The 25,690-nt window shown below is 36.2% G+C and overlaps 5 protein-coding genes across 5 annotated transcripts; 3 read left to right on the top strand and 2 right to left on the bottom strand.

The window, feature by feature from the left end:
• Nucleotides 1–6,977: 6,977 nt before the first annotated feature.
• GCK72_026216 (uncharacterized protein) lies at nucleotides 6,978–8,775 on the top strand (the record flags this gene model as incomplete). The annotated part of the gene is made up of 6 exons (XM_053736739.1): nucleotides 6,978–6,987; nucleotides 7,855–7,950; nucleotides 8,274–8,346; nucleotides 8,401–8,486; nucleotides 8,533–8,628; nucleotides 8,717–8,775. The coding sequence occupies 6 exons, from the start codon at nucleotides 6,978–6,980 to the stop codon at nucleotides 8,773–8,775; spliced, it is 420 nt and encodes a 139-aa protein (XP_053580305.1).
• A 2,403-nt stretch (nucleotides 8,776–11,178) lies between these two features.
• Nucleotides 11,179–11,802, top strand: GCK72_026215 (uncharacterized protein; the record flags this gene model as incomplete). Its single annotated transcript, XM_003101925.2, has 3 exons — nucleotides 11,179–11,251; nucleotides 11,303–11,599; nucleotides 11,675–11,802. 3 exons carry the CDS (start codon nucleotides 11,179–11,181, stop codon nucleotides 11,800–11,802), a joined length of 498 nt encoding a protein of 165 aa, XP_003101973.2.
• An 831-nt stretch (nucleotides 11,803–12,633) lies between these two features.
• GCK72_026214 (uncharacterized protein) lies at nucleotides 12,634–13,175 on the bottom strand (the record flags this gene model as incomplete). Its single annotated transcript, XM_003101853.2, has 3 exons — nucleotides 12,634–12,692; nucleotides 12,747–12,884; nucleotides 13,151–13,175. The coding sequence occupies 3 exons, from the start codon at nucleotides 13,173–13,175 to the stop codon at nucleotides 12,634–12,636; spliced, it is 222 nt and encodes a 73-aa protein (XP_003101901.2).
• Nucleotides 13,176–18,866: 5,691 nt separating this feature from the next.
• GCK72_026213 (uncharacterized protein) lies at nucleotides 18,867–19,264 on the top strand (the record flags this gene model as incomplete). The annotated part of the gene is made up of 2 exons (XM_053736738.1): nucleotides 18,867–18,981; nucleotides 19,176–19,264. 2 exons carry the CDS (start codon nucleotides 18,867–18,869, stop codon nucleotides 19,262–19,264), a joined length of 204 nt encoding a protein of 67 aa, XP_053580304.1.
• Nucleotides 19,265–22,409: 3,145 nt separating this feature from the next.
• Nucleotides 22,410–25,385, bottom strand: GCK72_026212 (uncharacterized protein; the record flags this gene model as incomplete). Its single annotated transcript, XM_003101852.2, has 11 exons — nucleotides 22,410–22,488; nucleotides 22,562–22,618; nucleotides 22,672–22,749; nucleotides 22,798–22,863; nucleotides 22,915–22,974; nucleotides 23,020–23,079; nucleotides 23,133–23,207; nucleotides 24,446–24,865; nucleotides 24,911–25,011; nucleotides 25,069–25,177; nucleotides 25,222–25,385. 11 exons carry the CDS (start codon nucleotides 25,383–25,385, stop codon nucleotides 22,410–22,412), a joined length of 1,269 nt encoding a protein of 422 aa, XP_003101900.2.
• Nucleotides 25,386–25,690: the final 305 nt, after the last annotated feature.

Below are 25,690 nucleotides of genomic sequence, written 5' to 3'. Positions count from 1 at the left end.
CAGCACTTCAAAATGATCCCCGCGCTAAAATCATGCAGAACGCTCCAGTCAACAGTGCTCCACCCATCACCGATCGCCATCTTGGTGACTAAAGACGATCGCCGCTTTTGTACGAAATGCGAAAGAGAACTCGAAACGAAGTGCAAGGACGACAGTAGTCTTCTCATGACTCTCAACCGACACGCCAACAAGAAACATGGAAGAGAACTGAGCACAAAAAACGCCTGTGTGATTCGAGAGTAAGTAATTATCAAACATTTGCTTTTTTGGGTAGAAAAGAAATATAATTGACAGTTTTTCAATGTTAGGGATTTTGGAAACTGAGCTGGGTACCGTGAGTATCTATGATAATCTTTCAGAGGGCGCAATGGAGAACTGCGCATCACTTACGATCTCAAGAACCTTTTCTGTTTCTCCGGTCAGCCGACTCACGACACCTCCGATGAAGTATCAGATGATGAAGAAGAAGAAGAAAAGGTGCATGAAGACGAAATTACGGTGGAACAAGAAGAAGAAAATGATGATGAAGAAGAAGATACAGTGGAAGAAGAAGAAGAAAAGGTGCATGAAGAAGACGGGAAGAGTGAGAGTTCTGAGCAGGAAGAGAATACGAAAAAGTTCTCTAACTCCCGGTCTGGTGATTATGATCACAATGTTGACGCATGTTTCCTTCAAACTAGTGTAATTGATTCGAGGCGCTGTTCATTGGAATCACCCGTAGTGGCCGGAATCAACCGGCGGGGCAACATTAAAGACCAGGAACATGTTCCGCCGGTTTCTAATGTCTCTCGGGATATCTCCTACATCAGTTTTGGCAACGAAACGAGCCTGTCACAGATGAATAGAAGTGAAGATCCGAATGATGAAAGATTAATCAGTCCGCAAAGGTACGCTTACTAAATTTTCTTCATAAATTTGAATCAAAAATATTGTTTTGCAGGGATCAACGGTCGGACATTTACAACGGAGAACTCAACCCGGGAGCGCATTTGACGATTGAAGCGGAGATTGGAAGCACTGTGACATTCAAAATAAATGGAGCAGTGTCGGAACTACCGTCTACGGGAGGAGTTGCTCCAATCAAAACAACATTCAATGAGCAGTCTCATGTCTTCACGGCATCAGCGATGGAGTGCGGAAAATGGGCGACTCTTTTCAAAATGATCAACGGACCACAAGCTATCATTATTGTTAAATTTTATTGATGTTTAAGTAGATTATTCATTTCGTTTGTGGTTCTTAACATAAATTCCTGTTAAATATTTAGATTTTTCATTTTTTTCAAGCCATTTGGTTGACCACAGAAAAAACCAGAGTTTTAACGAGAGGACTGTCTAGGCACCAACCTAAAACACTATTTTTTAGCCACTCAAAAGATCATTTTGATGCAAAAAAGTCTGGGCTGAAGAACAGTCTCACTGCACAGAAACAGAAGATCGAATTCACACCCTCAAAAAAGGAAGAAACTTATGCATCAGCCTAAAACTATAAAAATTAAAAATATCACTTCTGCGCCTACTTATTTTCTCATATGTCTTTTTCTCCATCTCTTCGCTCATGCATTTTTATTCCATAATTATACGAAGATTTTGCCGCGTTTTCAGAAGTGAACAGTTTTGTTTTCTGGGCTGCACGGAATCAGTTTAAATTTTCGGAACGTTTCGGTAAAATTTACCGGCAAATTTACCGGTAACTTTACCTGAAAATTACCGGCAAAGTTACCGGTAAATTTTACCAAAAATTACCGGATAATTACCGGCAAATTTACCGGTAAAATTCTACCAAAAATTACCGGTAAATTACCGGTAAATTACCGGTAAATTTGCCGGAAAATTACCGGCAAATTACCGGTAAATTTTACCAAAAATTACCGGTAAATTACCGGTAAATTTTACCAAAAACTACCGTAAAATTACCGGTAAACTTACCGGTGAAACTTTACCAAAAATTACTGGAAAATTACCGGTAAATTTACCGGTAAATTTTACCAAAAATTACTGGAAAATTACCGGTAAATTTTACCAAAAATTACCGAAAAATTACCGTTAAATTTACCGGTAAAATTCTACTAAAAATTACGGGCAAATTACCAGTAAATTTACCGGTAAAATTTTACCAAAAATTACCGGTAAATTTTACCAAAAACTACCGTAAAATTACCGGTAAACTTACCGGTGAAACTTTACCAAAAATTACTGGAAAATTACCGGTAAATTTACCGGTAAATTTTACCAAAAATTACTGGAAAATTACCGGTAAATTTTACCAAAAATTACCGGAAAGTTACCGGAAAATTTACCGGAAAATTACCGGTAAATTACCGGTAAATTTTACCAAAAATTACCGTAAAATTACCGGTAAACTTACCGGTGAAATTTTACTAAAAATTACCGAAAAATTACCGTTAAATTTACCGGTAAAATTCTACTAAAAATTACGGGCAAATTACCAGTAAATTTACCGGTAAAATTTTACCAAAAATTACCGGTAAATTTTACCAAAAATTACCGTAAAATTACGGATAAATTTACCGGAAAATTACCGGGAAATTTTACCAAAAATTACCGGCAAATTGCGGGTAAATTTACCGGTAAAATTCTACCAAAAATTACCGGTAAATTACCGGAAAATTTACCGGAAAATTACCGGTAAATTTACCGGAAAGTAATTATCGGAAAGCACACACTGCACGCAATTGAGTTCGCTAAGCAGGTGAAATGTCGCATACTTGCCAATTGACGGACCGTCCCGGCCCGGGTGGAAATTATTTAAAAATTTTTGCATCCCAAAAATAATTTTCAAATGTTTTTTATCACTGAATTCACTGTAGAACTAAGAAAAATCATCAATTCAGTCGATTTTTTGCAGAAAATGACCCAAAAACCACTTTTTCAAAAATTATTGCTGAAAAAAACATGTTTTTCGAAAAAAAGTCGCGTCACCCGGGCCGAGCCGGGCCGGGCCGACCGGGATGACCGGGCCGGGCAGGTGAAAATTTGGAAATCGGCCGGCACTTGACAAGTATGAAATGTGGTCCCCTACAAATCCACAGTAATCCGATTTAGGCATCGCTTTTTGTGGCTCATCGGAGGTTTTCAGTTCAATGAGTGGTTAGATGTTCTTAATTTGCTAAGCATCGACGATATCAATGAAAGCTGGCTCTGCAAAAATTACGGTGTTTCCACTTTGAGAACTCGCAACTTATTGAGTTTTTGTGTTACGGTGATAGTTTCAGGCTCATTCAATAGCCAATAACACGGGCTTTAAAAATGTGTCTTTGACCAACTACCAATAACAATAACCTGCAGAGCTGTTGCAAAAAGTGTGGAAAAGTTGTGAGTGTGAGGTTACGATAAATGTCAAACTTCAACAATCGGCGAACTGGGGACTACCACCTGCGTACTCCTTACTCCGAGATAAGTCTGTATTCGTGTTCGAATATAGGTCGAGCCTTTGAGTTACGAGATTTATTGCAAAATTTCGTGCTATCGCCTTCTTTTCGTTACTTGACCATATATTTGATAAAAATTGAACGTAGGGGGGGGGGGGTGACACCTCGCGTCATTTCCATGAAAGAAAAATCCGAAGTTATAGCTGCACTAGTAGACCTCCGAGGGGGTAAATTTACCCACTGATAGCCTGAATGATGGGATTGGCGCCTGGCTCTAGTTCTCAGGCTGGACAAGGGCCTGCCCAGAGCGTGAGCAAATAGTGCTCGAAAATGTGTCAAAGATGCTCCAGCGGGCCTGGTCTATGGGAACCATATTCGAACCGCCCTCTTGGTGGTGATAATTTTACAACGAGATATTATGTTATGAGTTGGGAGACCAGTCACCTACAAACAAATATTAGGCTCAGTAGATTTTCACATGCTTACTGGCTGTCTGCAGAAGCTCAAGAATGAACTAAAAGCGCTCCAGCTGGCCTTACCTATTGGATCATATGATCAAATTCACACCACCCAGCCTACTCACAGATGAAGTTAATTTTGCCATGGGGTTCTCTGCTGTGAGACCAGCTATCTAGTGCCTGATTCAAGGTTGCTCAGATAGCCTCAGGCTCAAAACCAGACCAGAGGTATTTAGAGTCATACGGGGTTTTTTCTTACAGCTCTCAATGTCGCACCGGAGGCACGCCAAAAAAAAATAACTGAAAAGACAGGACCGTAAGGGTAAATTCAACGCCACAGGGATGGCCATCTAGGTGGTTAAATGTTTACCTTCAAAGAGGAAACCACCCACTAACCTGAAACTCTGATCAGTGACCCGTAGACGTGATTTTTCGTCCTGTGAACAACCATCAGTTGAGGGTAATGTGAGACGTTCATCACATAATGACCAAGCTTTCTATTAATTTTCGCTGTTTCAATGTTTAATCTGGTGATGATAATCGTAGGAAAATCAATAGTTTCCTCATGTGAAGCCTCATGGGTAAAACATTTTTTCTTTATCCTCTATGTTGTTAAAATTGTGAGAGACCCCTCACCTCACTTAACCAGGCAAGGATTGAGCGAAAATAAACATTTAAGAGACAATGTCTCGCTCAAGCCACCAGACAAGGTTACACATGCACCAAGTTGATCCGTTTCGGCTGATTTTTTGATATGTTGGTACCCTAGGAATTCTAAGAATTTTATACCATACCTTATTAAGCTCCGCCCCCTTTGACCTACCAAAACGATCAATTAAAGTTGAAAAATGAAAATTTTTCTTTCGAAAGATAGGATCAAAATTCTTTCAGAAATGAATTGCCAGCCTCATTTTGTGCATTTTATAAGATAAACTATTTTTTCTAGCTACCCTGCATCATATAGAAAAAATCACTTTTTTGAAAAATTTGTCAATTTTTTCATGTTTTTTGGATTTTTCGGTTGGTCGAAGTACTGCGGTCCGAAATAAATTTATGATTTTAAGATACACATTCGTGTTGGCTATCTGAAAATATAAAGACTTTTCCCAGATTTGGGTGTCTAGCCGAGTTATGATCAAAAAAGTGGCAAAATTTAAGACATTTTAACGTACCCCCCTCCATGGTAAAAAATGACTGGGTGGCAAAAATCAAAAATATTTTGGATTTGAGTTATTTAAAGTTAAAATGGTACTCACACAAATTAGCAGACACTTCTGACCACACTTCAGTGAGTTACAGACACCTCCTCCATTTTTTCGACTCAAAAATTTTGAGCTCTCGTAACTTTCCAGATTATTACTCAAAGTTTATGAAACTTTGAGAGAATAGTGGAATATACTTTAAAAACACAAATAAAGTGTTGAAAGTAGATTATAAACAAAAATTCTGGTTTTTCATGCGCCAGAATATCTTGCTCTCGTAGACCCATGAAGTTCTCAGATATGAAATGAGAACAAAGTTGAACAAAATGATAGAAACTGACTTTTAGTTATTTTTTTGTGTTTTTGAAGTATATTCCACTATTTTCTCAAAGTTTCATAAACTTTGAGTAATAATCTGGAAAGTTACGAGAGCTCAAAATTTTTGAGTCGAAAAAATGGAGGAGGTGTCTGTAACTCACTGAAGTGTGGTCAGAAGTGTCTGCAAATTTGTGTGAGTACCATTTTAACTTTAAATAACTCAAATCCAAAATATTTTTGATTTTTGCCACCCAGTCATTTTTTACCATGGAGGGGGATACGTTAAAATGTCTTAAATTTTGTCACTTTTTTGATCATAACTCGGCTAGACACCCAAATCTGGGAAAAGTCATTATATTTTCAGATAGCCAACACAAATGTGTATCTTAAAATCATAAATTTACTTCGGACCGCAGTACTTCGACCAACCGAAAAATCCAAAAAACATGAAAAAATTGACAAATTTTTCAAAAAAGTGATTTTTTCTATATGATGCAGGGTAGCTAGAAAAAATAGTTTATCTTATAAAATGCACAAAATGAGGCTGGCAATTCATTTCTGAAAGAATTTTGATCCTATCTTTCGAAAGAAAAATTTTCATTTTTCAACTTTAATTGATCGTTTTGGTAGTTCAAAGGGGGCGGAGCTTAATAGGGTATGATATAAAATTCTTAGAATTCCCAGGGTACTAACATATCAAAAACTCAGCCGAAACGGATCAACTTGGTGCATGTGTAACATGGCCTGTAGGCCTATGCTCGAGCCAGTCAGAGATTGTCTCTTAACCACCTAGATGGCCATCCCCGTGGCGTTGAATTTAGCCTTACGATCCCTAGTTTGACTAATAAAAAAACATTATATATTTTTTATGAATTCCCTCTTCTGGCGTCGAATTTTGTAGGCCAAAGGTTTCTCTTCTGCTCAATTTATCAGAAATCCATGAAAAACTGTCGAACGCAACACTGCCAATAACGAAGAGGGGCGAATGAGGAACATTGATTGCACAACAAAGAGAACGCTCAAATTGTGGAAAAAATAGAGAATAAAACTGCGTTTTACCGGAAAAAGTTCATCCAAAGGAAAACTTCGAAAATAAGTGCAAACGAGAAAATAGTTTTGAATGTTCATAAAAAAAGAAGTCTCAGTCATCGGACGGTTGCCATCTTAGTACTTTCACTTTTTATTTGATGACTCATGGACATAAGATGTCCACTACCTGCTCTTTAGTCATACATATTTTTTCAGTTAAAAATTCGAAACACCTCAGGTTCATTGCGTCTCAGGTTGCTGTTTTTGCTTGCGTAAACAAATTTTCGAATTGCGGGTTGTCAATGTTCTTCACCTGTCGTTCTTCATCTTCTCTTGCTTCATAATAAACATTCCGAGCGGCAATAAGCAACCCAGGGACGCCTGCAGTTTGCAGGAGAGATCGAGGCGTAGAGGCAGAAGAGGGCGGTGCTTTGAAGCAAGAGGAGGCGGAGCTTGGAAACAGTATAAATAGGACACGACAGAGAGACAACTTATACCAGGATCTTCTAACGAAATGAAGATTGAAATCATTTACTCTTTATGATTATTTGTGAATTTTAATTTAATGTTTTTTTGGCGATGGAGAAAGGTTAGTTCTGAAGTAATAGATAATGACATTTTTAAGAAGACATGTTTTGAATGATGTTGGTTCCGGATCATATTTATTCAAAAGTGAATAGAATTTTACTGTCAGTGTTCCGTAAATATGTTCATTTATGTATAGTTAGTAACAATGATAATACATATGAAGTCATAGTAAGCTCTGCATTTAGGTTCATGTTTACTGAAAACAAAACATCGAACAGCAAGACCTATTAGAACGACATGTTCCTTTTTGATTCTGACGTTATTTGATTATGACGAACATAGAAAAATATGACTAAAATATATTTCACAATCTTGACAATCATAATTTTTTATTATTATTACTAACATAAACTCTTTTTAAACCATGGGTTGGTCAAGATGACTTTGTCAGCCAATAATAGTTCAGTTAATCTTTTGTGTAATGCTTTGCTGTCTTCTCGCACTACGTCGTCTTCTCCCCTTCCCCCCATTCTCAAATTTCTTGTTCACGCCGGCACCAGCTGCCCTTTTACTTTTGAAGGCCTTTCTCTCCCCTAGACATCAAAGAGACACAACCAAATTTCATACTAGCCAGTCGACCTTTAGATAACCTTAATGAGGTAGTTATGTGACTCATTAGCATTAAGTTTTGATGGTCACTTCATAATTTATGACCCTGTAAAGTAATTGGAAAAGCTTTTAGTTTCTATGCATTGCGAGAAAAAGACATAGGAAAATTTGAAAAGAGAGAAGTCACAGACATCAGTGTATTAGTATAAAAAAAACGGGGGTGTGTAACTTTCGGCCTTCAAAAATAGTTATTTGCAATCAATTCAAAACATAAATGTTGTTTGTCTTAATGTGACATGTTTAATTGATTTACTTTCAGAGAAAAAAACTGAATCTGCCAAAGCAAATATCGAGGAAGAGAGGAAAAAGAGGGAAGATGTCGAGAAAAAATTGGAACCAATGAAGAAGAAAGAGAGTGAGTATTGTAAAATTATCTATTTACACACCGTAAAACCTTTAATAGAGGGGTCCCCAGTGCCAAGAGTTTGGAGAACAATATCTCAACTACCTTGAGAACTATCAAATGTATTTCAACAAAAGAAATATTTCACAAATATTTAGCTATAATTTGTCTGTTAGCAACTTTTCAATATCTCGTTTGAGAAAAAAGATATAGCGTGTGAAATAGATTTTGCTTTGGGGGCACTTCTATTAGAGTCTTCAATTTTTTTACGATCACAAAAAGAAGGCATTCACAATTTGAAACAACTTTCAGATGAGGAGATCAAAAAATTGAAGACCGGGTTGAAAATAAGCGAGGACGCGAGGGAGAAGCAGGTCATGAATATGAAAAGGATAATAGACAAAGAAAGTGAGTAATGGACAATCCTATAAATTAGCAGAGAATAATTGATACACTTTTCAGGGAAGAAAACCGAGAAAAAATGAAGGAAGAGAAGAAAACGAGGGAAGCAGTGGAGCAGGAACTGGAAGAAATAAAGAAGAAAGAAAGTGAGTACTGTTTGATTATTAGTTTGTAAATTCGACTGGTTTTCAGACGAAGAAGTGCAAAAATTGTGGGCTGAGCTGGAAAAGGAGAGGGAGAAGAATCGAATGCTCCAGGCTCAACTGGATGAAGTCCCCAGAAATGAAGGTAAGTATGAAAAAGTCTTATATAAGTTGATTGGTATACTTGGAAATAACTGAAAAGGCATAATTTCACAATTTTTGTCAATTTTCAGATGTCCCATCTGAAACAAAGGAGATGGAAGTTCAGGCATCTATTGAGAAATTGGATTAAGAAAGCCAGACAGGTATGTTATACTGAGATCTAGTTAATCTAATCACTCATCGGATATTCTCTGGATTATGTTATCCTTGAGATTTTTTTCTACTTTCACGAAATTTTACCCTTTTCAATACAAATTTCAGACATTGGAGCTCCTGAAACAACAAGTCGCCCACCCTCGCCACCCAAACAAATTTTTGAAACTTTTTTTTCATTTTTTGTTTTAAAATTCTGGTAAAATATACAGTTTTCATGTAAAAACACCCTTTTGTTTGGTTTTTGTTTTTTTCAGAAGTTAAAGAAGTTTGCTGCCAGAGAATAGATATCGGGTTTCCATTTGGTTTGGTTTTGACTTGTTTCTTTTCGACTCATCCGCGTCGTCTTCTACCTACTCATGAATTTTTGAATTGTCAAAGTTTCGATATTTCTCATGGGATTTTTTTATTTTTGGGCGTGTTTCGTGTGCCTGAAGTCCTCTTCATTTGCATTTTTCAAGTAACCATTTTTCAACCATACAACAAAATTCCGTCAATGCTCTAATTGGGGAAAAAATAGAGAATAAGGCTGCCTAATATCGAAAAAGTGCATGAGAAAGAGAACTCCGAAAATAAGTGCAAACGAGAAAATAGTTTTGAAAGTTCTTGAAAAAGGGAAGTCTCAGTCATCGGAAGGTCGCCATTTTGGTACTTCAACTTTTTTTATTTGCTGACTTATGAATATAAAAGGTCCACTCCCTGCTTTTTTGTCATATTCATTTTTCAATTACCGATTCGAAACACCTCAGGTCCAATTCGTCTCAGGCTGCAGTTACCTCCTACGTAAACAAATTTTCAAATTGCTGGTTGTCAATGTTCCCCACGCCGTTTCTCCTATTCTCTCGCTTTATAATAAACATATTCCGAGCGACAACAAACAACCCAGGGACGCCTGCAGTTTGCAGGAGAGGGCGAGACGTAGAGGCAGAAAAGGGCGGAGTTTAGAAACAAAAGGAGGCGGAGCTTGGAATCAGTATAAATAGGGAACGACAAGGAGACAACTTATACCAGGATTTTCTAACGGAATGAAGATCGAAATCTATTTTTCTATATGATTATTTGCGAATTCTAATTTATTTCTTTTTTGCAATGGAGGCTTCTGTCAATGGAGGTTGGAGGTTAGTACTGGGTCAGTTAAAAATAACATTTCTATAGAAGGGAACTAGTTTTTAGTGAAAGTAAAAAAATTTTTACCAAACTTGTTACACCAAAATCAGAATTTTTCTTGCACGCCCCGGTCCGTCGTCTCTTCACACCCTTGTGTTTTGAAATTCAAAATGTTTTTTTTCAACCAAACGTTTAAATTTTTTTCGAAAACGTCGAATTTTTTATTATACTTAAGAATTCAATCAAACGCTAGTTATGCGTAAAGAAATTAATAATTCGAAAAATTTAAATTCAAAAATGTGGTCGAAAAGTAGGTACTTTTTCTTTTTTGAAAATCTTCTAGTAGTTATTCTCTAGAACCTTTCTTCGTATATTCAAACGGTTTTTATTGTATATCATGATGTCATTTTCCAATAGGCTCCTCTGTTTCAAATAACATGTGTACGTGACCCCGCGTGCACCTGCCCTTGTCGATGTTTCGCACGAGAGCGGAAGGGCATTGCGCAATTTGAAATAGACATCTGGTGACCTTTCCCCAGTATCGTTTAGCAGAATCCACTCGCATGAACAGATTAACTCCCTCTTCGAGATTGGGGGATCGTTTGAATGCGCACGGCATAGAATAATTACAAGCAGAAAGTTGCTTTACCAATAACAACTTATAATTTTGTAAACGGGTCTCTCTCTCTCTTCCCTAGACATCGGAGGGATCTGTTATTTTTAAAATGTTTTTCTACTCTCACGAATTCTTGAACGAAATGGTGATATTTTGTAATTTTTTCCAAAAATGTCGAATTTTCGACTATACTTTCAAAAGCTGTTCATGCATCAAGAAATGCAATTTTTTCCATGTGAAATTTATTTCGAAATTCACAAAAGTTGGTTGAAAATCGGTTACCTTTTCTTGAAGGCGGGCCGAAATTTGACAAATTTGGTTTTCACAGAAAGTTTTGTAGTAAATGTTTTAGGCAATATTATATTTCAAGTTTTTTCATTTCAGTTCCACCTCAGCATCACGGAGGCCAACCTGGCGGAATGATGTGAAAGGGACAGGATGCTTTTTGAAGAGTTCCGGAACCAGTTGAGGCTGGGATTCATTTAAAAAATTTTTTTGAAAATTTAAAGAACTGCCAAGATTGTCCGCTGTACAGCGACCAGTTCCTTCGTGAGTGATCAATCAGAATAATTCGATTCGACTTTTTGAACACTTTCAGCAGATCGGAGAAACCTGTTCAACCCGCAACACACTTCCCAAATTCCCTAAAAAGTGAGCATGAAACGGGTGACTGCAAAGCGGCTCTTCTTCAATTATCGGAAGTCTAAGACGCACGATATCAAAGTCACAAGTGAGTTTATAAAATAGCAGGCTTCTCAATTACTTGTTTACTTTATTCCAGAAGAGGAGTGGAAGCGAATCGAAAGTGAGGAGGGACAAGAGTTCTTCGATTGGTGCAAAAGGGATCGCTTGCTTTTTGAAGAATTCAAGCACCAATTGGAGAGAGGCTTCATCTGCACCAGAGAAACGGATGAGTTGGGTGCAGGTGAGGAAGAAGAGGATGAGGGGGAGGAGGAAAGAGAAGAAAAGAAAACGAGGAAGAGAGGAAGACCACGCAAGGACGAGAACGATGACAATGAGGGCGGACCGGATGGAAAGAAAACGAAGAAGGACGAAGCAGGACCACCGTCAAAATTATGTTATAATAAACTTTTTTTAAATCTAAAAACCCTTTGTTTTTCGGTTTTCGTTCCTTTCAGAACTTCAAGTTAAGGTTACTTTCTTGAGCTTTGCTACCAGAGAATGGGTTTGCGGTTGCCATGTGATTTGGCGTCGTTTTCTTTCTTCTTGGTTCGTCATTTCTTCGCTCGTCATTGGCGTCTTCTTCCATCACGTGAATAGTTGCATTTTTGCAGTTTTGAGTTTGCTTATCCGATTTTTGGCTTGTATCGTCTGTTTGAAGTTCCTTTTCTTTCGCGTGCTACAAGTAACTGCCAGAAATTGCATTTTTCGAGAGACTCAAAGCTGATTTTAGACAGAATTTCTTCAATTTTTTCAGTGTATTACTTTAAAGAAGGTTGAAAAAGCATATAAACAACGTTTTCTATTATAATTTTAAAAAGTTTCAAAAAGTTTAATCTCAAAAAGTTTAGTATTGATGTCAACACTAGTTTTATGTTTTTAAAATTGAAATTGTACGATTTCAAATGTTTTACTTTCATTTATTTCAAAAAACATCTTGGACGTCATATTCCTCAGCTCTCCCTTTTGCAATCAGTGACAAATGACTCTCGTCTTGTTTACATAAAAAAAACCATATATTTTCTCTTTTGTTTTTACTGTGAATCTTATTTCTGGCAACGCGCACACTTTGTAATAAAACGGGGGTTGCAAGCAGAGTGGGAAACTAAAAGAATATTAATATAAAACGGGCAGCAGAGAGGAAACGGCAGGTGTGGGTAGTGGATAATGAAAAAGGAAATGAGTGATACATGAGCTTGTGGGAAAATATGAAGTAATGGAATTGGTTTTATTGAAAGCCATAATTACTTTACGCTTAACATTTATTAAATTATATGTCTTCTTTCACAATTATGTATCCTTTAGATAGCTGGAATTTGTGTTCGGCTTTAATTTCCTTCGTGCTTTACCTGTAAGCTCGTTAGATTAAAAATTTAACAGGAACCGGCTGAAAAAAACTTACGAGCTGCTTCAGAGTTTTCACAACCCGTTTTAATGAACCATCTGTAGAATAAATGCTTTGCCCGAGTCGTAAATATTCATTGCTTGCACTGAAATATGAAAGTATAAGAGAAACAATTCGAAAATGGTTCGATTCTACTAACCATTAATCCAATCTTCATAAATTGGAGACTTCACAGTGTGCTCCAAGACTTCGACTGTCTTCATTTTGCGTTCATCGGGTGGTCCATACGCAAGAATTGCATAGAACTGCCTAGCCAAATCCTGTGGAGAGCAATCTCCTGAGACTGGTGAATCTTATATTTGCTCCATTTCATGTTTTGTCATGAACGACTGATTTGGTGTCCACGATGGGGAATCTGAAAATAATTTGAAAGTTTTTTTTGAAAGTTTTGAAAGTTTACAATGTAATTTTGATTTACCTTGGCTCGAACTGAGGAGTGTTTGGATTTAAAGCTTTCACAGGGAAGATGTTGCAAAATGTGAATTCAGTTCTTGACTTCCTGAAAAAGAGGAGGATACAATAAATATTGAGAAGAATACTAACCAAGATAGTGTGTTTTTGGTAACATATTGATTGGTTGTAACAGTCCTGATACCAAATTTGTTGGAAGATGGCTAGCGGTAGACGTGCTCTGAAGGGTCCTATTCATCCGAGTTCTTGATGCGAAGAAGTTATCTGAAACAATTATTCGAGGTAATTGGACTGTTTTAATTAGGATTAAAAACACTAACCAAGAAGAGGGTTTGGTGGCAATGAATTGGACGTTTGCAAAGATGCCGCGCACGGCAGTATTTTCACTCCAAAAAATGGTCTGAAACAATTTATCAAGCTCCCGCAATGGCAACTTAATAACTGGATTAAGTTTTAGTTATACTCACTTTGCCAGGTAGTGGAAGCCGAGTTGTTTGTAAGAAAGCTTCTTGCTGAATAAATACTGATACTTGATTGATTGACTGAAAGTTTCCAAAAATAGTTTATCGGAATCAGTATCTCACCACAGTTTCCTTGAAGCATATTCAAAAGGCTGGATTCATATCGTATTGATGGACATACATCGGGTCCAGTTGTGACAGCCAAAACAAATAATAAAATAATTAGAATTCCAAAATAATCACTCCGATACATTTCGAAATTTCAAGACGCTAACACAAAGCGTCAAGATAACACCAGTAGTTTGACAATATGATAATAATATGAATATTAGAAGTGAGCAAAGTATGAAATGGTTATAGACACAAACTATCACCGATACATTACATTCTGCTCCGATATGTTGCTCCAGGGCTTTCCATAAATGTTGCCGAGGAAACCAGAATGCTCGAGTTCATGCAAGATAATTTCCTTCTGCTCCGCTAAGCTCCACCTTTTCCGTTTTGGGTGTGGCTATGTTTCCTCCTTGCGTAATTGAAGTACATTTTATCTCGAACCAAAGTATATACATATGCTTGCATCAAATAACATATTAGCCGCCTCCTTTCACTTTATCAGGTTATTTTGATAATATCATATTTCTGTTGATACGCCCCGGAAACATTTTGAGTTCCAAATTCGAATAAACCAACCTTTGCCACCTGCTGTTCGCTTTCCGGTCAAGCTCCGTTATCAAAATTTTCCTACGCGACTTACGCGACACTAAACACGTTGATCTCCTGATCTCTAGACCTCAGACGAGGTGCTTAATGGTTTTAAAAAGAGAACAAACTTTGGGTTTAGAGAATAAAACCATTGAGACGATATTCTGATAGTTCATAGTTACTTACTTACTTACTTACTTAGTTACTTAGTCGATCCGTTCTTAGCTCAGTTGGTGTGGGCGCGAATCACAGCTATCCACTTGTTTCAATCTTTGGCGATTGTGCTCCAAGGTTCGATCAGTTGGTTTCCTTGTCGCACTGAAATCTCTTTCCTCGGGGAGTCGGCCCATCGCATTCCTGGTCTTCCTACTGGTCTTTTCTCATTTCTGGGAATCCATTCTTGAAGTAGCGTTGTCTACCGATTATCGTTCCTTCTCATCACGTGGCAGCCCACCCCAACTTTCGTTTAGTTAAGAATACAAGAGGATCTTTTACTTGGGATAGCTTCCTTATGTCTTCTCTGTGAAGGTTTTTTTCTCGCTGTTCAGTGAGGGTAATTTCGATGAGTTTCCGTTCAAGTGCGGCATGTGTAACTCTTACTCTTTCGGATAGAGCTATGATGAAAGTCCATGTTTCTGATCCATATGTCAACGCGGGGAAGACAGTGGCGTCGAAGAGTTAGGCTCGGATTTTTGGACATGATAAAGCATCTGTTGTGTTCTTGATGTTATTCAATGCCGCCCATCCTGATCGTTGTCTTCTGTGTATTTCTGGCTCTAGGTCGTTTTTCGTATTTTGCAGTCTTCCCAAATACACGTATTCCTCAACATCTTCAATTGTGGTCGTAACATTGTTGTTTCTTATATTTATTTGATGAATTGAGGTAAATTTGTTTTTCATCACTTTGGTTCTGCTTGCGTTTATTTCACAGTTCTAATGCAACAGAGTTTTTCTTCTCGCAGTTCTTTTACATACAGTTCTTTTGCAAAGTCATTTCTGAAACAATGTAGTAACGATTTGGGGCTCTAATTGTGTTTTCTTGGATAAGTTATCGCGAGAGTTGTTGCTTCGAGAGTCTAATTTGGAATTGAATAATAATTAGACAAAATATAAGAAAGAGAGCGGGAGAGATCGGATTACGTAGGCAGAGATGACTAACGTCAGTCGAGATGATACTAGTAATAAAAAATTTGTGACGAAATGAGAAGTTTTATGAGAATAAAGATCAGATAGAACAGAGTTTTTGTTTTGGGAATAGGTAATTAGGTATTGAAGACATGGGCGGGTTTAAATAAAACTTTTTTAAAAACATCAGAACGGTTACATATGCCAGCGTTCACATCAATGGGGGTACAGTGATAATTGGATTGAAACTGTGATCGAATGGTTTCAAGAAGCCCTACTGTTTGGGGAGAAAGCATAAAACGGGAACTACCAAAAGGGGAGAAACGAAAACGAAAACAAAGTGAGAATCACGAGTACTTGTGGGGTAATTTACGAAAACTTTGTGCCATACTTGTAAAATAGTTAAATTAGTTTGAATGACTTGTCTTCATTATGTGGGTTTTCAAAAATCACACATCAGGAATTTAAGGTGTATAGGATCAATATCCGTTGAATAAGAGTTTTTTTAATTTTAAATAAAATGAGCCTCTGGTTTTGTGTTTTCATCGTCGCCTTCTATTGGATCTAGAGGTGAGAGCTGGAAGCAGTAGGTGTCTCGGCTTCAGCAATATTTACTTCCAAGGTGTAGAGTGCTGGAAACTAATTGTGTCGGGTTTTGGTACGTATTTTGAAATAGCATTGATGTCAATTAACAAGAACTGTAGTTTATAACCTTAGAGAAAATACGGTGAGCTAGCCATCCATCATAGTTGCAAGTTTTCTTAGTTCCGAAACGACCTAGCTGCTAAACGTCTCAGTTTCCAAGCCTTCCCCTCTCAGTACTCACCTGTCTCAAAACCACGCACAACCCTAACTGAATCCATTTTTGCACCGCATTCCGGTTTTAGCGTCAAGTAGAAAATGGTAGCTATTTCATAGGTGATGAGCACAGCGGTGTCCATATCTGGAATATGGAATTTTTTATTTGAGGAGCGGTAGCGAGAATGTGGACTACGAGAAAGTGATAAGAGGAAGTAGATAAATTGAGAAAGTGTCAAAAAACAAAATTATAATATAATCAGACGCTTAGTCGAGGAAAAGGGGGGGGGGTTGATAGAGAGGATGAACTGAGTTTTTGGATATAGGATTTACAACGGCGTCTGTCCGTGTGTTCATCTGTCCGGAAAATATGTCATCAAGAAAGTAACGTTACAGGTATTCGAAATCCATCTCAAAATTTGGTTTACCATTAAAACTAGCCGAGGTACGTCTATTTCAATTGAGAACTCGTCTGCCCCTGTGTCTGTGTGTCCTGATGTCGAAATTATATATTTAAAAATGCTCAGACAAAAAAGATATGTATCTCGGTTGATTTTCCATTTACACAAAATCTGAAAATTGCTTTGAATTCCTCATATTGTCAGCTTTCGAAAATGAATAATTTGGAAATCTGGACAAATAGACCCACAGAATTTAGGGGTTCCTAATTGAAATTGCTGTAACTCACATGGAATGACTCCCGACTGGCTCCACAAAATTTTTGAACTTTTTGGCTTATTTGATAGATTCTACAGAAAAAATGACAAACTGGACCTAGTTTTCGAGATATTCAGATTTTTAGAAAATCAATTTTTTTTCAAAATTTTTTTTCATCATTTTTTATCTCAGTGTTATCCCATCTGGCGAAAAAAGCAAAAACAAGTAAAAAGTAGAAAATTTCATATACTTTTTGATAAGCTATGAACATTTTTTTGGTCATGTCCCTACTTTGACCAGACCCCCGAAAACTGAGAGTCAAAAAAATAATTTTTTCTGTGAAGTCGTTGGGCTGTTTTAAAAAGCTTTAAAAAATAGAAGAACTCATGCAAACAAATTTTTCAATAAAAAATTTGGGGGTGATCGCGAAAAAAAAACGAAATAAATTTTGTTGAAAATTTCGGTTTTTCAAGATTTTGATGGTGATAGGAAACATGTCATTTCTTCTGTTTAGACTTTGAAAACGTTGATATATTTAAAGAAATTAATAACCACAAACTTTTAAAACCTGTATCAAGAAGTTTGAATGTTTCCTGATCAGTTTCCAATTCGTAGCAGAGGCTCATAAACTGCATTCTTCTGAGGTGGTGAAAATTTCAAAAGCTTGCAACGTGCTTTAAACGTCAGATAAACAATTTTTGCTTTAAAAACATGCTTCAAATGAAAAATTCAAGAAATTCGGACACTTAAAACAAAAATTTAAAATTTTCATTTTTCATGAAAATTTCATGTGGTCCCTTATGAAATTTTCAAAAAAAAATTAAAATTAAAATTTTTGTTTAAAGAGTCCGAATTTGTTAATTCTTCTATTTTAAGTATGTTTTCAAAACAACAGTCGTTTATCTGACGTTCAAAGCACGTTGCAAGCTTTTGAAATTTTCACCACCTCAAATGAATGCATTTTATGAGCCTCTGCTAGGAATTGGAAACTGATCAGAAAACATTCAAACTTTTTGATACAGGTTTTGAAAGTTGGTGGTTATTAATTTCTTCAAATATATCAACGTTTTCAAAGCTTAAACAGAAGAAATGACATGTTTCCTATCACCATCAAAATCTTGAAAAACCGAAATTTTCAACAAAATTTAATTCGTTTTTTTTCGCGATTACCCCCAAATTTTTTTGTGAAAACTTTGTTTGCATGAGTTCTTCTATTTTTTAAAGCTTTTTAAAACAGCCCAACGACTTCACAGAAAAAATTATTTTTTTTGACTCTCAGTTTTCGGGGGTCTGGTCAAAGTAGGGACATGACCAAAAAAATGTTCATAGCTTATCAAAAAGTATATGAAATTCTCTACTTTTTACTTGTTTTTGCTTTTTTCGCCAGATGGGAGAACATTGAGATAAAAAATGATGAAAAAAAACTTTTGAAAAAAAATTGATTTTCTAAAAATCTGAAAATCTCGAAAACTAGGTCCAGTTTGTCATTTTTTCTGTAGAATCTATCAAATAAGCCAAAAAGTTCAAAAATTTTGTGGAGCCAGTCGGGAGTCATTCCATGTGAGTTACAGCAATTTCAATTAGGAACCCCTAAATTCTGTGGGTCTATTTGTCCAGATTTCCAAATTATTCATTTTCGAAAGCTGACAATATGAGGAATTCAAAGCAATTTTCAGATTTTGTGTAAATGGAAAATCAACCGAGATACATATCTTTTTTGTCTGAGCATTTTTAAATATATAATTTCGACATCAGGACACACAGACACAGGGGCAGACGAGTTCTCAATTGAAATAGACGTACCTCGGCTAGTTTTAATGGTAAACCAAATTTTGAGATGGATTTCGAATACCTGTAACGTTACTTTCTTGATGACATATTTTCCGGACAGATGAACACACGGACAGACGCCGTTGTAAATCCTATATCCAAAAACTCAGTTCATCCTCTCTATCAACCCCCCCCCCTTTTCCTCGACTAAGCGTCTGATTATATTATAATTTTGTTTTTTGACACTTTCTCAATTTATCTACTTCCTCTTATCACTTTCTCGTAGTCCACATTCTCGCTACCGCTCCTCAAATAAAAAATTCCATATTCCAGATATGGACACCGCTGTGCTCATCACCTATGAAATAGCTACCATTTTCTACTTGACGCTAAAACCGGAATGCGGTGCAAAAATGGATTCAGTTAGGGTTGTGCGTGGTTTTGAGACAGGTGAGTACTGAGAGGGGAAGGCTTGGAAACTGAGACGTTTAGCAGCTAGGTCGTTTCGGAACTAAGAAAACTTGCAACTATGATGGATGGCTAGCTCACCGTATTTTCTCTAAGGTTATAAACTACAGTTCTTGTTAATTGACATCAATGCTATTTCAAAATACGTACCAAAACCCGACACAATTAGTTTCCAGCACTCTACACCTTGGAAGTAAATATTGCTGAAGCCGAGACACCTACTGCTTCCAGCTCTCAAGCTCCAACATTTCCCTCATCAACCTAGAAACATGGTTTGAACTTTTGATATTGCATGAACACAGCCTTGAACAGCGATTACCAGCATTTCCCACCTGCTGTGCGCTTTCCGCTTAAGCTACGTTATCGTTATCAAACGCGACACTAGGCAACCCAGAAACGTTCCTCTTCTGATCTTTTGATCTAATATATGTTGTGTGATTACTTCACAAATAAAATAAACTGTTGGTTTGGAAAATGAAATAATTAAGAAGATTTTCTGATTCGAAAATTTCGTGATAAATACCCAGATCAGCAAGAAAATATCTTAATACAACTGTGACCATTAGGAATCGACGTTCAATTATTTATAAAATGGAAGCAAATTCAACAAAAACATCGTTTTTTCCGAAGTATTATTTGCTTGCAGAACTGCAAACGTTCTTGGAAAAAAAAATTAGAAGAAATTAAAACGAATTCTCTTTACGTTTACAGTACTGGTCATAAAGGATGCGATATTTGCTGGAAGTGGTCAACTTTGTGACTGTGACACGGCCTCCCTGATTGTCTCACAATATTGATTGTTCATGGACTATACAGATCACAAATAGAGCTTTTTTTTGTAGTTGACAACTTTTTTCTACGGGCACATACCAATAAGTTACAGGCAGTCTATGTAAACAGCTCAGAAATTCATCCTTTTTGCACTGAAAAAGAGTAACATATTCACAAATGTGATCATTTTCAACTAAAACTTCAAGTGTCGCATTTTCTATGTTATATATTATTAGTTCTCACCCGGATGCTTTTTCTACCACTCTCTAATTGAGATTTTCAGTAAGTTTTCATTCATAAATGTTACATATCCCTGTCTGTGGAAAAACCTTTTTTCATGAATAATAAGAAATGCTGCGAAGATGTAGTTCCAATCTCGAAACACATTTCCCTTTGTTCCCTCCTCTTTTCTTCACTAATCTAGAGATATCGAAAAGTGCGAGGAAAGGAACACCGCTCCGGAAACATTTTGAATTGTCATGAAAATGAACTTTCGAACCATTAAAATATCAGTCTCTGTCACCTGCTGCTCGGTTTCTTCCGCCGTTCTCTAATCATGTTTATCTCACTGGAATATGATAATCCTAATATCAAATTACCCGCCTTAAACTTCCCTTACTGCATCAATCTAGAAACATAGTTTGGAGTTGTGATCTTGCATGAACACAGCTTTGATCAGAGATTCCACCTGCCCTACGCTTTTTGCGCAAACTCGGTTATCAAAGTTTCCCTACGCGACACTAGGCAATCCAAAACGTTGATCTTCTGATCTCTGGCACGCTATCGACTTAAACTTGTTGTGGGATGGCTTTACAAAATAACTTTTGGTTTAGAAAATGAAATAATTGGGACGATATTCTGATTGTTTGAAAATCACGGAAAAATATCCAGGTTATTAAGAAAATTGTTTCTTAATTGAACTGTGACTATTAGGAACAAATCAATCATTTATAAAACGCGAATTCAACAGAAACATTGGTATTTATTTAGAGATACAGTGCCGGCCAAAAGTTTATAAGTTTAAGTTGTTTTCAGTTTTGTTGATCAACTTGGAGAAGATGTCTTAGTATCTCTGATTGACTCACAAACAAACTTTTATATGGACTATACAGAACAAAGGCAGAACTTCATTTTTGTAGTTGAAAATGTTTTTTGTACGAGCACTCTCAAGAAAGCAAGTTACAGGCTAAAAAATAGATTTGTTTTTTGTGTTAGTAGACTTTAGTGCGAAGTAGTAGAGTTTTAGCTTGGTTTACTTTAGTTTACTGTTACTTGCTAAAGAGTCGTCGTACAAAAGAACGATTAACTACAAAAATAAAATTTATTTTCGATATGTATAGTCCATACGAAACTTTCTTTGTAGGACAATCAGGAATAAAGAGATATCTTCTCAAAATTGTTTTTTTTAGTGAAAACATCTAAAATTGATACACTTTTGGCCGATACTGTATTTGTTTGCAAAACTGCAGAGGTTCTTGCAGAAAGTCAACTGGAAAATATTGAAACTCATTTTTCTTATGTTTATGTGCTTATCTTTTCAAACAAAGGATTATCTTTGACATCTATTGGAATTTCTTACAATGTGATATGCTCTCTGCCATCAATGGAATAAAGAGTGAAGACCGGTCCCATTTGCAAGAAGTTGTATTCAGAAGTATGATTTCCCCCGGGGTTTTAGAAACTTCAAACCTTTTCAAATACTCCATAATACTATATAATTCTTTTTACAAGATAAATCTTCAACGCTAAATAACATTTAAGCCAAATGACGGTGACAAAAAAGACTGACCGAATTTATTTCTCCTGAATTTAATAATAAAGAATCTTTTTCTGGTAAAACGCGAAATGCTGATATTAACTTATTATTCTATTTATTCTTATTTATTTACGTATGCTCGATACGTGAAGGTTAATCAATTAAAATTAAAAATAGAATACAAAAAAAGAAATACAATAAAAAGAGGAGGGGAAGTCAAGTCCAGAAATGTCAGAACTTATACAGTTTGCAATTTTAATTATATATTATCAGTTTTCTTTTCTCTTCCTTCCTATTTCAGGACTTATGTCTGAAAAATTTGATTTACTCAAGCCGAATGATCTTCTGATATTTTACTATTAGTATGCACAGCCTGGTGATTTCTTTCCGCTTTATAATTAAGCTTTTTATTCATAAAGGTTAGGTATCCCAGCTTTAAGAAAATAATTAGAGATGCTGGGAAAATGCAATCCGAATCTCAAAACACCCTTTCCCTGGTTTCCTTTTGTTCACCAATCTAGAGACATTTAGAGGTGCGGGAAAAGAAGAGCACCGCAGTCTCTCATTAATTTAGGAATTTGGGTGTGTTCGTGGATAAACACACGCTTGGTTATCCGCACCTGCACTATGCTAATGAGATGGAGAGTTGGTCTGCTACGTTTTAGTGGAATTTCATCCAGATTTAGCTTCATTATTTATCAAAATATTTGATTTTGAAAAGAAAAATGGAAAGGTATGATGAAATTGGTAGAGATAGTGAGTAGAGATATGCTGAGGGGTTCGACAGATTGCAATGGTAGCGTTTAGAAAAACTGGAAAAAAACAAAGAGGACAATCACTCAGAGCGTTCAAATTGAGAACGTAAGACATTTAATTCTATCTTTCAATCGAGTGTGATAACATCTGGCCTTCCGTTCCTTTTGGTCATCTGTTGTGTACTTTGCATGCGTGGTTGTACTTTACTGAAAATCGTGTTTGTTTATTTAGGAAACTAAATTCTCTAAATTTTCTTGCTAATTTAGAAAGAAAACCTACGGAAATACGGCTCCACCATTTTTGTTTAAGACTGGGAGTGGCCTGTTGAACCCGAAGCTGCAATTTATATAATTTTAAAGAAAAAGAAGAAGATAAGGTTTCAACAATACTTCCGCATGGTAGTGAAGCAACATTGAGATGCATTATTGGACCGTCTCAACTTCTCCACCCTTTCGCGTGCTTTCTTCCTGCAAAATACAACTTTAAAATTCTATAATTTCTAAATTTGATCTTACCCAGCTTCTTTGAAGAACACATGACTTTCTCGCTTAGAAGACCCTTCTATTAGGAAGAATTGTGGGCTGAAATTATTGAGTCGTTGGAAAAACTAGTAAACAAGTTGATTTGTTTACTTATAGAATTCTCGATGAAGATGATTATCAGGTTTGGCTGTAGTCGTATATGAATATGGTCTGAAACCTATGAAATGAGTTTGTAGACCATGCTTTAATAGTTACCCATTTTTTGCTTTAATTTGCGATGAGCTACTCTTCATTTTGACAACGTGAGTCATTGTTCTAAAATGAATATGTGCGAATTGATGACTGATTCTAAGTTTTTGTATATTTACCTGATGAATGCCGACGTTGGAAGCACATCAGTTGCCATTTCCAACGCGGTTGAGTGGAGAATGCGATTATGTGACCTGATTAATAAAAAATGATTAACATAAGTTGAAAAATAAAATAAAATATACATCATCTTACTCTTTTTTGGAGACACTTTTGCTGCAATTTTTATATCCAGCCATAATTGTTATTTCCTATGAAACGGCAAACACAATCTGAAAAGTCGATAATACCACTGAAAACAAACTATGCGTAAATGTAAATACTTTGAATCAGAAAGCTACGAATGAAAAAAATTGAAAAAAAAAAATTGAAAATGAGTCAATGAACAACACAAAAACACCCTCTGATCAAATCTCCATGACAACTTATCCCGGAGAGACAAAATGGAAGAGTTGGGCGAGGGTGTATAATTAAAAGCGCATGTTACTCATTTTCTCTACTCGAGCGACTAATTCATATTTTCGAATTTTCGCAGATTTGGTGTGTGGAATGAAAAGTTAGTGGGGATTGCAGAAATTATTTGACTGAAGTTATAACTACAAAACATTTGATGATGGCAGCAATATGGAATACGTCATAAGTTAAAAAATGTAAAATGAAAATATGTAAACTACAAATTAAAAAAAATATTTTAGTGGCATTTCGAATTTATTATTGTGTTGTTCGTTTTGAACGTTTATTGACTAAATACTTATAATTTAAACTCCAAATTAACTATATTGCGGTTACGAAGATATGAACATTCTCTACTTCATGCTTTGAGACATAAGTATGAACTTTTCTACAAGCTCAAATTTCTATTTGGCTATGTGGTCCACTTCTAGAACTCTATTTTTGTAGTTGACAACTTTGCTTGCTTCGCAAGACAGACATTTTTCTCGGCACTTGCCTTATTCTAGTGAGATGCTTTATGGTACCCTTTAATAAAGTTCTCAACTAAAAAAATGGAGTTCTAGGATTGGACCACTCAGTCGGGGTCTTAAAGGCGCATCTAACTTGTTCGAAATGGTTTCAGAATGGGAATCATGATTTGCATTTCTTTTTAGACTTGCAAAACCCCTGGCTAGTGTTTGTGAACCGATAGTACAAAACCAGGATATGAGAAATGTCTTACCTCTGTTTCAAGAAGCTATAATCTGCTATGAAATAAACTAAAAACATATTTCAAATAATAATTTACATGCTACTATTTTATTTGTGTATACCGAGACACAATGTTACATATAATAATGAGATAACCTGTAAACAAATAATCTATTGAGAAAAACTGAATTTCTGTTATTGGGAAAATACAATTGAAGTTAAAAATTACAATGAAAACTTAGAAGTGTTTGTGGTTGAGGACATAGTGGAATCTGAATCACTATGATTTATAGAACGATAACGAAAGGTGTGAACCAAAGATCTGGGAGGTTCAGGAAGACCAGAATCATCTAAAGAGGAGGCAATGACAACACTGTTCTTATAATTAGCTATGTCAGTTTCAGGACAGTTCCTACGTAAATAGTCAAACAATGAAGTTACAGTAGATGTAGTGGGGGCAGTAGTTGTAGGAGTGGTTGGCGTGGACGGTGTCGTTTTTTCACGCCAGACACACGAGTCAGATGGAAACACTGGTGGTCTTTTACCCCATATTGTATCTTTTTGAGGTAGTTCGAAATTCGAAGAAATATCGAGGCTGCTTTCGGAACCTAGGTCTCTCAAATCAATACCGTACTTGTATCCTACGCACCTGAAGAGAAACAACTGCATGATAGAAAAAACATAATAAACTTACTTTTCCATAAAATGTTGTACTTCAAAGTTGTGGTCTGCTTCATAGGTAGTTCCAAACACGGAGCAGTTGTGAATCATGTTGATTCCTAGTGAAAAATCGTCCTATAACGATAATTTCACAATTTCCAATTCAAAACTCATCAATTTTTAGTGACTTACCAATAACACAGAACTTTCTGTATGAAGCACATTTGTTCTGAGAAAATGTTCTAAAACTCTTGATCCATTTCGACAAACGTTTGGCATCTCATACACAACATCATCTACCCTAAAAGTAAAAAATTGTGAAATTTAAAAGTAATTAAAGCTTACAAAGTATCTCTTTCTACGTATGTCAACGATAAACACCATGTTTCGGCAATGTGACACCTGAATGAGCCCCAAAACTCGGCGAAACCCCAAGTGGGTTCCCGAGGACGAGCAAGAGAAGCACCAATGGTAAACAGAAGCAAAAAAATGATTTTGAGAACGTTCATGATCCTGAAAAACTAAGAAAATTCAGAAGCGTCTCAAATGGCTTTTAAGGAAAAAATCGAAAGCTCAGATATTCACATCAGAGAAAAAAAAGAATAGACCCCGCTCTTCTCCAATTGATTCGTCACCAGCTGCTTGGACTGGCAATTTAATTTATGGTTTCCTGTTTTCTTAATAGGCCAATTTTAAGGAGGGGGAACACAATGCTCAATTTTCATGTCACTTCGAAGATCCTAACGTCATCTCAATTTTAAATTTTTTGTTTTTCACTTTGAGATAGTTTCAGAAATAATGGAAATTTAATAAG

The sequence above is a fragment of the Caenorhabditis remanei genome, chromosome X, assembly GCF_010183535.1.
Source record: "Caenorhabditis remanei strain PX506 chromosome X, whole genome shotgun sequence".
Lineage (NCBI taxonomy): Eukaryota > Metazoa > Nematoda > Chromadorea > Rhabditida > Rhabditidae > Caenorhabditis > Caenorhabditis remanei.
This window is presented reverse-complemented; position numbering and strand designations above follow the sequence as displayed.